This window comes from Stylophora pistillata, chromosome 3 (assembly GCF_964205215.1).
Source record: "Stylophora pistillata chromosome 3, jaStyPist1.2, whole genome shotgun sequence".
NCBI lineage: Eukaryota > Metazoa > Cnidaria > Anthozoa > Scleractinia > Pocilloporidae > Stylophora > Stylophora pistillata.
In genome coordinates this window covers 28,990,096-29,005,095 of record NC_142521.1, presented here as the reverse complement: position 1 = coordinate 29,005,095, position 15,000 = coordinate 28,990,096, and the positions used below count along the sequence as shown (strand labels likewise).

Here is a 15,000-nt window from a genome sequence, read left to right as displayed (position 1 = left end):
ACAAGGAGATTTAATGCGACTTTTATTCATCGAATTCCTGCGTTTCTGCCGTGAAATTTACGACGAAAGTGTATTGTAGAATTTTGAACTGGTGCTGAATAAATTCTTTCTTAGGCTAAACTTATAAATTAGTTTGTATCTGGCGCATGTCAAACCCATTTGCAGCTTAAAAGTCAAACAGGGATTGTCACTTACTAAATTGGCTTGCCATTAAGTCTTATGATCGCCTTCGTATGAAATTGTTTTTTTTGTTGTTGTCGTTTTACTAGTCCGCGTTTTACTAGTCCGCGTTTTAATAGTCCGCGTTTTACTAGTCCGCGTTTTACTAGTCCGCGTTTTACTAGTCCGCGTTTTACTAGTCCGCGCTTTACTAGTCCGCGTTTTACTAGTCCAGTCCAGTCCAGTCCAGTCCCCGAAATACCATATGCCTACTCGTCTAGGTGTAGTTGGATACTAAGTGGACAATATGCTCACTTCATCGCTCAAGACTTGGTCTTGGATTGACTTGAGTGGTAAATACTAAGTGCAGTGCCAGCAAATATTTCCAGGCATAAAGCGAAGAAGCTTCCCAAAGCAGACAGAGGGTTAAGGAAAGAGGATTCTCAGTTAATTTTCCACGAAACAGGGCTATCTAATTATATTTTCGGTTGATTCAGGTAATTATTCTATTTGCTTGCGATCGAGTTTAATTCCTGTTTTATTATTGTTGTACTTCTTGATGGCATGCGCACTAAAAATCAATTTTGAGTGTCTTTCAACAGTTCCGAAAGGCGACAAGTGCTGTCCATTATGATAGATAAAATAAGTTTCAATGATCTGAAAAAATGGATAAACTACACCATGGTACGCCTGGAAATATTTGTTGGCACTCTGCACTTATTATTTCCTCCTCGAGTCCATCCATGACCAAGTCTTGAGCGATGAAGTGGGCATATTGTCCATGTATCAACATCGGTGGGTCGTTGGAAAACAGCTGCTGTAACCAATATCAAGTCATACTCGGTGAACAAACCAGTGAATGAAGAATGAGCCTAATGCCGTGTTATTTCAAGTTCCTTGTCACACAACTACAAAGGCACTATTTACCTGTTCCTTTTTTGTCTTTTGGATTGTGGCCACAGTCGTCCACAGCAAGAGATTCAAATGAACAACAAATTTCCATTCTTCAAAACATTTAAACTCGGTTGTTTACTTGTTGTGCACTAAGTTTTATCGGATGAAATTAACTGCGCATGTCACGTTACTTTTTATTGCTAATTGCCTCTAAGTAGTAACAAGTCTAAAAAAACATGAATTTTTATCTGGACACAAAAGCTCTCACTCCTATTTGGATTTCATATAAAAAATTTTTAGCAACTTTTCGATTTAAGAAATTTCAAACCTCATTTCTACAAAAGGAATGCTTTCGGAGAAAAAAAAACCAACTTCTATCGTATTGCGAGTACTTTGAAGACGTTATATATATCATTCAAGCATTCATTATTACCACTGGCTGCAAATGATAGACAAAGTCTGTCTTTTCCCTTATGTCGCCGACTTCGCCGAAGAGCGAAATTCCTATTAATTTAAAGCTCTCGTATGCATAGCAACACAAAAACCCCAGAACAACAACTCTACAAACAGTAAGTGTATCATTTCTAAGGCCTAGTCCACACGTATCCGGATATTTTCGAAAACAGAGATTTTTTTCTCCGTTTTCGAAAACATCGGCGTCCACACCAACCGTATAACAATCGTATTTGCCCGTCCACATGTAAACGCGACTACGTTATAAAAACGCTAGACTTCACATACGGTGCATGCACAGGCTAATGCCGCATTCGTCCTGTGATAAAAATAAGCCTGCGAAAATCAGAGAGTTTGCCGCCATCTTAAATAAACAAATTAATTAACTTTAATAGCTAACTTAATTACTGGTAACCCAGCAGTTTACATATAAACAAATAATTTAAACAAATAAACAAATAATTTAAATTGAACATATCATTGTTAAGAATCCCAACTGGCCTCCCCGATCTTTGTTTGGGTTCTCCTCGTGTGAGTTTCTCCGCTTTATTTCTGTAATTCAGGCCGTTAAAATCCCAAATTCTTCCTAAAAGACAAGTAATGAAACGCTAAAATCTTCCAAAAAGGCAAGTAAATCGAAAGGGAAGACGGACTCGTTCTTGTGGTCAGACGATGAAGTTGAACTGCTTTTGAAAGTTACTCACTCCTCGTTGATGACGATTCCGTTAACGAAGTTGTCCCACCACGCACTGGACCCTAACTTTGACGTCATCGTATTCAAAAACCTTTGTTTTCGACCGTCTACACGAATACGATAAATCTCCGTTTTTAAAAATCTACAGTCTGGAAAGCGTATTCAAAAATATCCGTATTTGTTGCCAAAAACGCCGTTTACGTGTGGAAGGGAGGTGCAAGCGGAGAAAAAAATCTCCGTTTTCGAAAATGTCCGGATACGTGTGGAGTAGGCCTTTTCAAATACACTAAATCGAAGTATGAATTACCATTGTTCTGGATTTACTAGCACGTGGAAACGCAAAAGGATTATCACATGTGTGAGAGGCTAGTGAGTCCAGAACAATGGCAGTTAAAATTGAACGCCATATTTCGATTCGGTGTAGATAAAAGGTTTATTTCACTTAGCACATATAAATATAGTTTTTTGAAGCTACCCTACTTTTCACGCGGCATTTAAGTAAATAGAAAAATCCGTATTTTATTTCCGCTTTAAATAATGATTACACTTTTTCGTGGAAACGTAGGGGAGACATTGTTGTAAAGTCTGGAATAAGTAAGTTTTTCACTGCTTTTACAGGTACAAACGAGGCCTCCAAAAATGGGCTAAATTCGGCCTTCGAATTGAGTTTTATCAAATTTCTCGAGAAGAAAAGAGTTTTTCTACAAACTATGTATGTCTTGGTTTGTTTTACCTATAGGTCTACCTAGATTATGAGCCAATTCGATTTTTTGACTGTTGCAGGTGAATGTTTGATTTTTCCTCACAACCTCTCTTAACTGCATGTATTTTAAGTTCTATTGTATTTTAAAGTGTGTTAGACATTTGCCTTGTATGGCCACTCTCAAATTCACAGTTATCCTTAGTATGTGTATGTATGTATGTATGTATGTATGTATGTCTGTCTGTCTGTCTGTCTTTCTGTCCGTACGTACGTACGTATGTACGTACGTAGCGCCTACGGTGAGAGGTTTAGGCTATTCGTGGGAGGCTTATAAAGCAGCAAAAGCGCGATTGAATCGAAATTATGGAAGAAAACCGACGACAGGTTCAGGCGCATATTGATGAGTTGAGAAGGATGAAACCTTTGAATGCTGAGAACCCTCGAGAGTTGGAAAGATTTGCTGACCTAGTGGAAAGGACAGTGGTTACTTTAAAGGAAAACAAACGCACCTCAGATCTTGAAGGCGGAACTTTGTATGCTATTGTATTGGAAAAAATACCCCAATCTCTGCTTAGCCAGTACTACAGATGGGTTAAAGAAAAGGGAAAGCTGGAGTCTTTTGAGGAATTGCGGGAGTGGGTCGCCGAAGAAGCAGAATACCAAATTCAAGCATCAGAGGTAAAGAATGGTGTTTCCAGTGCAAGTGGTAAGAATGTCAAATGGCCTCGGTTGTATTTCGGGACTGGAGATAAATGTGACCGCCCTTGCAAGGTGTGCAACCAGAAACACCCAATCTGGAGGTGCGAGGTGTTCAAAGGAATGGAAAATAAAAAGACGTGGGAGACAGCGAAGAAGCTAGGCCTTTGTTATCGTTCCTTAGGGAAAGGGCACCTGGGTGAGGGATGTCGTTGGAGTAAGGAGTGCAGTGTGGATAGGTGCAAGGAGCATCACCACCAGATACTTCGAGGCAAAAGTCTGCCAGGTTCCATGGAGGGGAATACTGATTCTTGCAATGCATCTAATGTCCATTTGAATGAGCCTATGACGTATGAAACAGTAAAGAAACACGAACAGCGAAGAATCGCACTTCGCACCGTCCCAGTTTTTCTGAAACATGGAGGCAATCGTTTGCAAGCTAACTGCTTTTTAGATGAGGGTAGTGATACCACCTATGTAAGCGAAGAAGTGGTGGAAGAGTTAGGTTTGGAAGGTCCAAAAGAGAGAGTTACTATTAAGGTTGCAAATGATCAGAAGGTTGATTTAATGTCAGCCACTATGGAGATTGGACTAGAGAGTTTGGATGGTCGAGTAAACACTGTGATTGTTGCGAAAACATCACACAGTATTTCTGGTGGCATGAAACCGACTAACTGGTTAGAGATAAGAGATCAGTGGAATGGAAACATCTGAAGAACATTCCTTTCCCTAAACTAGGGAAGAGAAGCAAAATCGACATGCTCATTGGTTCAGATTATTACAATTTGCTATTTCCTATGAAGAAAGTTCGTAGAGGCGATGGTGAGCCAAGTGCAAGACTGTGTCCACTAGAGTGGACAGCTATTGGTACCATCGATGTGTGTGAGCAACATGAGTCATGTAGCACAGGATTTCTTCACACCTATCGGATGCAGAAGTCAGACGGTAATTACAGGAAGCTTAACAATCTGATGGAACAATTTTGGAACCTTGAGGCTATTGGCATTACCCCTCGAGTAGATCGACAGCTGACTCCAGATGAGGGGCTAGCGGTCAACAAGGTCAACGAGTCCATGAGATTCATCGGAGAGAGATATGAGGTTGCTGTGCCTTGGAAACAGGACAGACCACAATTGCAATCAAACCGACAGATGGCTGAAAAGCGCCTTCGCTACGTCGAAAAGAAGTTGATGCAGGATAAGAGCCTCGCCCATGCGTATCAATCAACGATTGATGACTACATCAGGAAGGGATACATCCGAGAAGTTCCTGAGATGGAGCCAAAACCAGCCTCAGAATGGTTCCTTCCACACTTCCAGTGGTTCGCCCAGAGAAGTCCACAACCAAAGTTCGGATCGTATTCGATGGCTGGGCTCTGCAAGACGGAAAGAGTTTAAACACTGAATCGTTACCAGGTCCTAAGTTGCAGAGTGACATTGTGGACATTTTAGTGAAGTTCAGGAAAAGAGCCATTTGCTTTAGTTGGTGACGTGACACAAATGTACCATCAACTAATTCTCAGACCAGTTGACAGGCCACTGCACAGGTTTCTCTATAGGAAATTCGACTGTGATGATTCACCCAGGGTGTTTGAATTTCAGAGGTTCATTTTCGGAGGTTGTTATTGCCCATTTTGTGTTCAGTACGTTTGGCAAAAACATGTAGAATTTAACATGAAGACGTACCCATTGGGAGCTAGAGCTGTTTTAGAACATTGCTACATGGATGACCTCATGCTTTCAACACCCACTGTAGAGGATGCTAAAGAAACGAGGAAGCAACTGACCAAATTAAGCGACAAGGCTGGATTTCACATCCGCAAGTGGGTATCGAACGACGTTAGTGTGATTGCCGACATAAAGGAAGAAGACAGAGCTTCTGAGATCGATTTAGAGAAGAGAGAGTTGCCGACTACCAAGACCCTTGGTGTCCTGTGGAGCACAACAGAGGACAAGTTCTTTTTCCGGCACTCTTTGCAATTTGATGGATTTGAATTCACCAAAAAAAATGTCAAAAAAGACAGATACCTTGTACGACCCACTAGGTTTCTTGTCGCCTTACATAATCAGATCGAAGTTGTTGATGCAGAAAGCATGACTAGAAGCAGGGGCATGGGATGATTTGTTGCCGAAACACCATCAGCAAGAGTGGATTAAGTGGTTTCGAGAGTTGAATGACCTTAAACTAGTGAAAATCCCAAGATGTTTGAAAGACCTCGTGGCTAAGGTGGTGGCGTTGAGTATCCATACATTCACAGATGCCTCCGAGAGCGCATATGCAGCCGCAGTCTACGCACGTCATGCCTATGAAAATGATGATGTTACTGTTCGATTGATTGCATCTAAGTCCCGGCCTGCGCCTTTGAAAGCTGTTAGTATCTCCAGACTGGAGCTACTAGGTGCGTTGATTGGTATACGACTAACACTGCAAATTTTCCCAGCCCTCAAGATCTCGACAGACGAGGTGACGTACTGGGTGGACAGTATGAATGTGGGATATTGGATCCGAGGTCAAAGAAGAGAGTACAAGCCATTCATAGCTCATCGTGTGGGGGAGATCCACGAGTGTTCAGTCCCTAGTCAGTGGCGCTATGTACCAACCAACGCAAACCCCACTGACTATGGGACAAGGGGCCTGACAGTTGAAGATTTACCAAGCACAGGTCAGTGGTGGAATGGGCCTGAATTCTTGAAGAGGGCAGAAGAAGAGTGGCCAGTGTGCAAATTTGATCTACCAACCTCTGAAGAGGGTCTTGAGTTAAAAAGAGGAAAGGAAGTTTCAGCGAAGGAGACTTGTAGTTATGCAACTATCAAGGAAGGTGTAGAGAATATTGATAGTGAAAATGCTAGTGAGGAAGGTGTTTGGCGGTTAAATCCCTCGAGGTATTCAAAATGATTTCGGTTAAAAAGGAAAGGAGACCTGGAATTCGGAACTCTATCTACAGACCTATTGCTGCCATCTAGAGTTGGCGTCGTCCTTAGATACTGATACATTTCTTAACGCGTTTGTACGGATGGCTGGGAAAAAGGGATGGCCTCAGCAGATGTTGAGCGATAATGGAACAAACTTTGTTGGAGCGTCAAATGAATTAAAGGACTTAGTCACGGCAATTGACCAAGACAAGGTGCAACGCATGACTTCCAACAAAGGAGTAACATGGACATGGAATCTGCTTGATGGGCCGCATTTTGGCGGAGTCTTTGAGTCAATGATAAAGTCAGCTAAACGTGCTATAGCTGCGGTACTCAGTGATGCAAAAGTAAGTGATGAGGAGCTGGAGAAGATTTTCGTTGGAGTAGAAAGCCTACTGGGCTCGGGACCTCTCACAACTGTGAGTGATGACCCAAATGACAACTTAGTGTTGAATCCAAACCACTTTCTGATCGGACAGATGGGAGGCGATTTTGTACCCGAGAGTGTAGACAGTACACCTTTCAACTTAAGGAAGCGTTGGCGAAGAGTCCAAGAGCTTACGAGACACGTTTGGAAGCGGTGGATGCGAGAGTATTTACCGCATATTGGATCGAGACCAAAATGGTTCTTCCCTGTGGAAAACATTCAAGTCGGAGATGTTGTTGTTGTTATTGACCCTAATGCTACAAGAAGAGACTGGACAGTGGGACGAATCGAGCAAACGTATCCTGGACCAGACGGACTTGTGAGACTCGTGTATGTGCGAGTAAAGAACAAGGTCCTAAAGCGACCGATCACTAGAATCTCCGCTGGAGATTCAGTAAAGATGACCGAATCTAATGGATCGGTTTATTTGAGTTAACGACATTTTTAGAACCTGGACAGTTTTAGTTATGACTTGTTCGAATTTCAGATTCCTCTGCTATTCGGGAGGGAAAGATTGTTGTGACCATCCGGGAACTGCCTGGCGGTTACTTTGTCCCGTGTGGCTTTTCGGGTAGAGATAGGTTTTCAGAAGAACGTTTTTGAATCGATGTATAAGGATTTTACAGTCATTAAATTTCGTTGTGTTGGTTAATATTGAATTTAACAACTGTCATATTACGTCATTTTAAATGCTCCCATCGGGCCTCGGGAGCTCAAAAGAAATTTTTTTTGGGATTCGCCATATTTTGTACTTGCGCGTTGTCACGTAGTGCTCGTTGCGTTGTTAAATAAAGAACTTTGAAGGCAATATTTTATCAAATACAATAATATTTATTAGGATATCAACTAAAACAACGTTACGATATTGCACACAAACGTGGGCTTGGCAACTATTTCTTCTGGGAACAAGTTGTATCCTAGTGGACATACATCCAAAGCGAATCCATTAGGATCAGACGACATTTCTTTTAAATATTAAACATTAAGGCTGGTCACAGCTGCAGTATTTAAAAAGTTACTAGAGGAGCTCCTGATTGTGATACAGCAGTGTCCTGTCTCAGACTTTCCTTTCAAAGTATCAACTAGAAACAGCTCTTTCGCATCTATTAACTTACTTGTTGAAAAGCTTTATACTCGCCACAAATATCATGAAACCCCATAATTTGATCCAGCAGTATTTTTTTGCTTGATATGCGAAAAAGGCCCTGAACACGCATTAGCTATAGCTGCTAGTAGCTTGCAAAGAAACGGGCTGATGAAACTGAAACAGCAAATTATCGAGGGCCATGTTTTAGAAAACTCTTTATTGGGTTAATCATGTATTTACTCTCTTGAACTGAAATAAAGAACATTGTATTGTATTGTATTGTATCGATTGATTTCTACAATATTTTTCAAAGGAGTTCCCGCGCTCAATCTTGTAATATGTGCCATAATTAAGTCACTCACTTTTTAAATTACAATGTGAGCTTGGTTTTTCTTGCCAGTGAGTGGTTATCCTTAGTCGCTGTTAGGTTTTGATGGTGTTTCAATTCAAGAGTAACACGCATTTATGACACCGTCGCCTCAGTTTTTTAGTTCAATTTTTTCTTGAAACACAAACAGAAATGTAGAAATGCATTATTCCCCTCCTTTCCACGTACGTGTATGTGTGCGGTATCAACTGAGATCAGATCAAACTCGTGCAAAGGAGGTGGAGATTGTAGCTGAGTTGATTCCTTGATGACGAATCCCTTAAGCACATACGGCTTCCGGTCAGTGTTTTACACAGAAACGAAGTTATCACTTTCATGCCTAGTTATTGTTAAATTAACGGGGTTACGTACAAGAGAAGGGCAAAGGTGGTTTCAGCCCTTGTCAATATCTTCAGCAGCTCGTTTTCTTATCGCACAAAGTCGGAGCTACACAACTGTTTCACGAAACTTACATCTCTGTGAGGCGAGCTAAAATATTATGGCAGAAAAGTTCGTCTTCCTGTTTATGAAGTGGCGGAAGTACGTCAATAGGACCGGATATCTAATCGTCCTGCACGCACGACTAAGTTTTTATTTTCGTCATGATTCAATGATTCATGGCTGTGATCCCCGCGAGCGGATGGATAGGGGGAGGGGAGGAGAGTTACCGCTTATAATTTCTATGGGAGTGCTGGACACGATTCTCCAGCCTCTTACCCTATTGCTGGGCAAAATAACCTATTTCCGACCTGAAATAAAATATTACACCCTCATTGTGTTTACACTTTCTCAATGTGTGGTCTCCTTAGTGTCCCATTCATGTGAGCTATAGAGGTGTCCTCCTCCTCTCCCCCCGGTATCCGTGTGCTTCGTTTGACATGGTGTCAGTGTAAAGTGACTTGACGAACAGATCTCTCCGACACAAGTTCAAACACCCTGCATCGTTTAGAGGGTTCGCTCCACCGTCATGGCGTTATCCAGGCCACAGTTGACAGTCAGCCAAAAGGATGTCTTTGACGCTTCAGCTGCCATTCAAACTTACGTTGCAGCCATCCTTAGACAGCCAGATATAAAGCTCGACCAGCTGCCCGACTTGCCTAACTTCCAAAAGACAGCGAGACAACACGCTCAGAACTGGTTGGACCAAGTGTTGCCTGCCATTATCACAACGAATGCTGACATTATCGATTATGCCAATGGATTTGCTTCGTTCTACAGGACTCTCGTGAAACTTGCTGAAAAGATCGACACCGGAGACAAAAGTCAGCTAAAAGAATTTACTCAGGGATTGGTACTTCTGAGGAACAACTTAAATCGCAAAGATGAACAGGCCAAATACACCGAAATCCAGCTTCAAAACTTCAAAGCCGAAGTCTCCGTCGACCACGAGCATTTCAACAAGGAGGCAACGAAGGTGACCAAAAAGCTTGAAGGAAGTGATGGCGATTTAGCAAAGATCAGCTCACGAATTGATACGATCGACGGTCAACTCCATACTTACATCGGAGTCATGGCTGGAGGAGGAGTTGGCAAGGTTGGAGGAATCGTGATCATTCTTGTCGGCTCATTTGCCGAGATCGTAACGGAAGGGCTTTCTGCAGGATTAATTTTGGCGGGCACTGGACTGCTCGTTGGAGGGATTGGCTCAGAGATCACTGGAGGAGTTGAATATGCCCTAGCACTCAAGGAAAGGAAAGCGCTGCAGGAAAAGCTGACCAACGACAAGCAAGGCATTGGAATCTTAAAACACGTCCAAAGCCTTCTGAATGGTTTTGTCAATCAAACAGACAGTGCAATTCGTGCGGTGGGCGCTCTCCGAGAGGAGTGGAGCCTTCTCTCAGATGACTTAGATAAAGTGATCGCAGACCTTGATAAAGATCCAGGGCCGCTGGGTTTGGTGGCCATGTTGAACAAAGCAAAAGGTGATTGGGAGAACGCGTTAGATCTCGCTCGAAGGATGCAACCGCGTGGCAACATGCCCGTGAAAGCAGTTGGTAATATGATGGACGTGATCCACACCGGTAATAAGCCACAACGCGCACCCTAGACCGTCTACAGTTATCGTGCATGTCAGACGAAGCAGAATTGACTGACAGCTCAAGTGACAAGATTCAGTTTTAGAATTTTTTAAGAAGCAGTTGTATCATTTTTCAGGATTTTGTTTTGAGGTAATGTTGCTTGTATTCCATTTCGCGCTTGTTTAAAAGAAGACGCGTTTGCGTGAGAGAAACCTTCATTATTAATGACTAAGCGATAGGCCATTCTACCTGAGAAGTAAATAAAGTTACTCTTGTCATAATGATCAAATGTCTATTGAAGTTCGTCACGTTTCCGATGCCTGAGTGTACGTGTCAGTATTTCGAAACTAAGCTGGTCGACAGCGTCGGAGATTGTGGGGCATAGCGATGCACAATCGCGTGATAAATCAGGTTCCGATAAATCATCATTTGTAGCAAGCGGATCACTCCCTTTTTTCTTTATTTGTTTGTTTGAGGGGGTTCGTCCTGGTAGTGTCGATATATCGTTGACATGTTCGAATAGAAACGTCGGTTCATCTGTCCTTATCGGCATAACTTACATCCTGTAGGTGAGAGCAGACACTCCGCTCGCTCGATTGAGGACGCTCATGTCGATATCCCAAGCAAACAGAGAACAAGAACATTTCCTACTTGGCACTTCGAAAACTTATCCAAAGAGATGGTTCTAGATTTGATCTGTGGATATGTGCCAAAATAAAGTAAGTTACTTCCTAACTTACAATGGAACATGTTTTTTCTTGTCAGGGAGTGGTTATCGTTGACGGTATTTCGATTCATGAGTGACACACATTTTTTAGACTGTCACCTCTATTTTTACAACAATTTTGTTTTGAAACACAAACAGGAACACAAACAGGAATGCATTTGGATTGACGTGATTTAAACAGGAGATTTGTGATAATTGTTAGGGCATGATCACGCCAAGACCGCACCTAAACAATTTTCACTTCAGAAAGGAAATCTTGCCAGTGTGCATTTGAATGTCAATCCACTTGTTTTGTAGAGATAATTGAATTTCTTAGACGCCAAGTGTTCGTCGTAATCTTTGATATATTCTCTACACCAAACGCTCCACAGTGCTCATTTATTATTCCTCTCCTTTCGACGTACGTGTTACTTACACGTCATTAGCTGAGGTCAGGTCAAACTCATGCAAAGGAGGCGGAGATTATATTTGCGTTGGCTCCTGATGACGAACTCTTGGAGCATACACAGCTTTCGGTCAGTGTTTTACGCAAAAAGGAAGTTATCACGCTACAAACGCTGACCGAAGTCAAGCCCCACTAATCGAACTGTTTGGTAATCGAACTCAATGGAGCATAATCCGTATTTCGATATTCAAATAGAATCGAAACAAAAAATTTGTGTGAGAGAATTCGATTGCTTTCGATCTGTGAACTAAGTCAACTGTATAGGATGTATAGGATTTTCAACCACACGAGCGGCTTAAAATATTGTGACAGCTCGTCAGTAATTACAACATCTGAGCTCAGATGACGCCTGAAAATAAGTATTCAAGAGCACGAGAAGATTCAATCTCTTTGAGTTTGGTGTGTTGTCACGGTTCTAAAATCGAACTAAATCGCGTGATTTATTTCGATTAAGTTCGATTGAGTTCGATTAATTAATGGTTAGATTACTAACGTCGAGAGTTTCAAGTTTCGCTACTTTGAATATAGTATAGTAACTTCCCGATTCGATGAACCCTAACGCACAACCGAAACGCTAAACAACAATGGTTATGCCACCAGGAACTGCCTTAATAACATTTTTTCTTGTAAATTGCTCGCGGTTTACACATTGTATTTTGCTGCTGCCCTTCACGACAAGCCGATTACACCGCTGTTGTTCTTAGACTATGATTAAAAACACGTTAAATTAAGAATCCTTCGGCTAGTTTATTCCGGCTTTTTTTAAGGGGCAATCATTTAAAACAAAAAAAGTTTTATCGCCAGTCCTGTGGGAAGAATGGACTTAGCGTTCTTTTACCGTCAGTTCAAGCTTGCCTGGGTGGCTTCGCTTGTTTAAAAGCATCCTGCAGATTTTTAAACAATTTAGTAGGCACTTTGCCATCAGGCTGCAGCTTCTTCGCCTGATCCAGAGCAACTCGCCAATCCAGTTTGGCACGGTTTAGTTCATCCAGTATCCAGTTGGAAGGGATGTTGGGATCAATATCATTAATGGCAGTTATCAGCTCTTCAAGATCTGCATCAAGTGTCTGCCTGGCAGCTTTCAGGCTAGTGGCCGCCATGATGGCATTTTCCAAACCATCCACAAAACCTTTCAATTGGTGCTTGGTAGTTTTAAGACCGACCAGCTTATCTTATCGCCTTGTAATTTCTCCTGCACTTTTCTTTTTTCGTCGATCTTCGAACTGTAATCGGTGCCTGCTAGAGTTTCCATTATTGTGCCACCAGAGAAAACCACGATACCTCCTCCAATCAATGCTGTCGTGGCACCACCTGAGAGGATCTCGGTGACTGCACCGAAAGCGATCATTACAATTCCAGCGACTATCGCCACGGCTCCACCAGCCATTAGGTCGATGTCCTTTTTTATTGCATCGTGGATCGCATCAAGCTGATCACTCAGCGCCTTGATTTCGCCACTGTCACCCTCAATCTTTACTGCTGCTTGGTTGACATCCGAGTGGAAGTTTTGATAGTCGGTATTGAGGTTCGCGTGGAACGTCGATAGATCTTTGACTACAACTTGCACGTTTGCATTTTTTTGTTTGATAGTGGTTCCAAGTAGTTTCAATACCTCGATCAAATTTTTCTTTGATTGTGGAGTTTTGATATCTTTCGCGTACGTCACCAAGTCGTTGTAGAATGAGTCAAACTTGTTGGCGTAGTCAATGATGTCAGCATCTGTTTTGGACATCAATGGCAGGATCGTATCGTTCCAGTTGTTAGCATGATCCCGAGCAGTTTTCTGATGCGCAGAAAGGTTTGGAAGAGCATCGAGTTCCAGATCTGGTTGCTGCAGAATAATCGACACATAGGTCTGAATAACGGTAGACGCCTTGGTTACCTCGACTTGCTTGTCTTTAATTGCTGGGTTGGAAAGAGACCCCTTTTTTTCGGAACTCATGTTTGTGCTAAACCGACAGAGTGAAGTCAGTCCCGTGATTAGATTCGCCGAGTTGTCTGCTTCTTTAAAAAGATCTTCCCACACAACGGAGCTACTTGTGGTGCTGACATGTTTGTCATTTACCAATCAATGTCAATTTAGGCATCCGTTCTAGCCTGCCGGTTCTGCTCTCCTCTCGAATGTGGAGCGTATACGTCTTTTACAAGTTGTAGCTAGTACTTTCCAATCTGGTGTAAGGAAACCATTCAAAGCTAAGCTCACTTCCAATGAGAAGTTTTTGAACCATATGCGTTATAGAAACCATACGCTACCTCGGTCACGTAAACATGATAACAGGAAATTGCGACATAGGCCCTGAACACGCACAAGCTCTAACTGTCAATAACTTGCCAACGGCTTATACTATTTTGCGAAACAAAACGAAACGAAACGAAATTGTACTATTTTGCGAAACGAAACGAAACGAAACGAAATTTTGCGAAATGGCGTTTTTTCGCCTTTATTTAGAAAATATGTCCTCCTCGTCTGAAACAAAGTGTTTTCACTAATAAAATGATCAATATTTCTAAAAGCTTGCTCACCTCTCATTTTATTGACCATAGTAGAATTCGTTTCGCAAAGTAGTAATTTTTGACAGAATTACTATTTTTCGAAATGGCGTTTTTTCACCTTTATTCGCCAAATATGTCCTCTTCGTCCGAAACAAAATGTTTCCACCAATAAAATGATCAATGTTTCTAAGAGCCTGGTCACCTTTCATTTTATTGACCATAACAGAACTCGTCTCGCAAAGTAGTAATTTTGACACAATTACTATTTTGCGAAATGGCGTTTTCTCGCTTTTATTTAGCAAATATGTCCTCCTCGTCCGAAACAAAATGTGTCCACTAATAAAATGACCAATATTTCTAAGAGCCTGGTCACCTCTCATTTTATTGACCATAACAGAACTCGTTTCGCAAAGTAGTAATTTTGACAGAATTACTATTTTGCGAAATGGCGTTTTTTCGCTTTTATTTAGCAAATATGTCCTCCTCGTCCGAAACAAAATGTGTCCACTAATTTAATGACCAATATTTCTAAGAGCCTGGTCACCTCTCATTTTATTAACTAAAATAGAACTCGTTTCGCAAAGTAGTAATTTTGACAGAATTACTATTTTGCGAAATGGCGTTTTTTCGCTTTTATTTAGCAAATATGTCCTCCTCGTCCGAAACAAAATGTGTCCACTGATAAAATGATCAATATTTCTAAGAGCTTGGTCACCTCTCATTTTATTGACCATAATAGAACTCACTCCGACGAAGGGCTAACGCTCGAAACGTCAGCTTTTGTAATCATTACGGGGGCCAATTCACCATTTCAACTTTGTTGATATATCCAAATTACTTCGTTACTCCCACCGACGCAGCCCCAAGCAGTTTCCTTCGAAACTATCAGCTTTTATTCATAATAGAACTCGTTTCGCAAAGTAGT

At 41.7% G+C, this 15,000-nt stretch overlaps 2 protein-coding genes across 2 annotated transcripts; both read left to right on the top strand.

Moving 5' to 3' along the window:
- Nucleotides 1-5,272: 5,272 nt before the first annotated feature.
- Nucleotides 5,273-6,494, top strand: LOC148735466 (uncharacterized). Its single transcript, XM_088752958.1, has 2 exons — nucleotides 5,273-5,629; nucleotides 5,742-6,494. Exons 1-2 carry the CDS (start codon nucleotides 5,273-5,275, stop codon nucleotides 6,492-6,494), a joined length of 1,110 nt encoding a protein of 369 aa, XP_088609084.1.
- Nucleotides 6,495-6,612: 118 nt separating this feature from the next.
- LOC148735465 (uncharacterized) lies at nucleotides 6,613-7,374 on the top strand. The gene has a single exon (XM_088752957.1). It carries the CDS (start codon nucleotides 6,613-6,615, stop codon nucleotides 7,372-7,374), a length of 762 nt encoding a protein of 253 aa, XP_088609083.1.
- Nucleotides 7,375-15,000: the final 7,626 nt, after the last annotated feature.

Bases quoted from the DNA above. Each gene is read 5' to 3' on its own strand.
- LOC148735465 (XM_088752957.1), top strand. From the start codon at position 6,613: ATGGCTGGGAAAAAGGGATGGCCTCAGCAGATGTTGAGCGATAATGGA.
- LOC148735466 (XM_088752958.1), top strand. From the start codon at position 5,273: ATGAAGACGTACCCATTGGGAGCTAGAGCTGTTTTAGAACATTGCTAC. The intron at 5,630-5,741 runs GTACGACCCACT...AAACACCATCAG, and splicing joins TCAAAAAAGACAGATACCTT to CAAGAGTGGATTAAGTGGTT.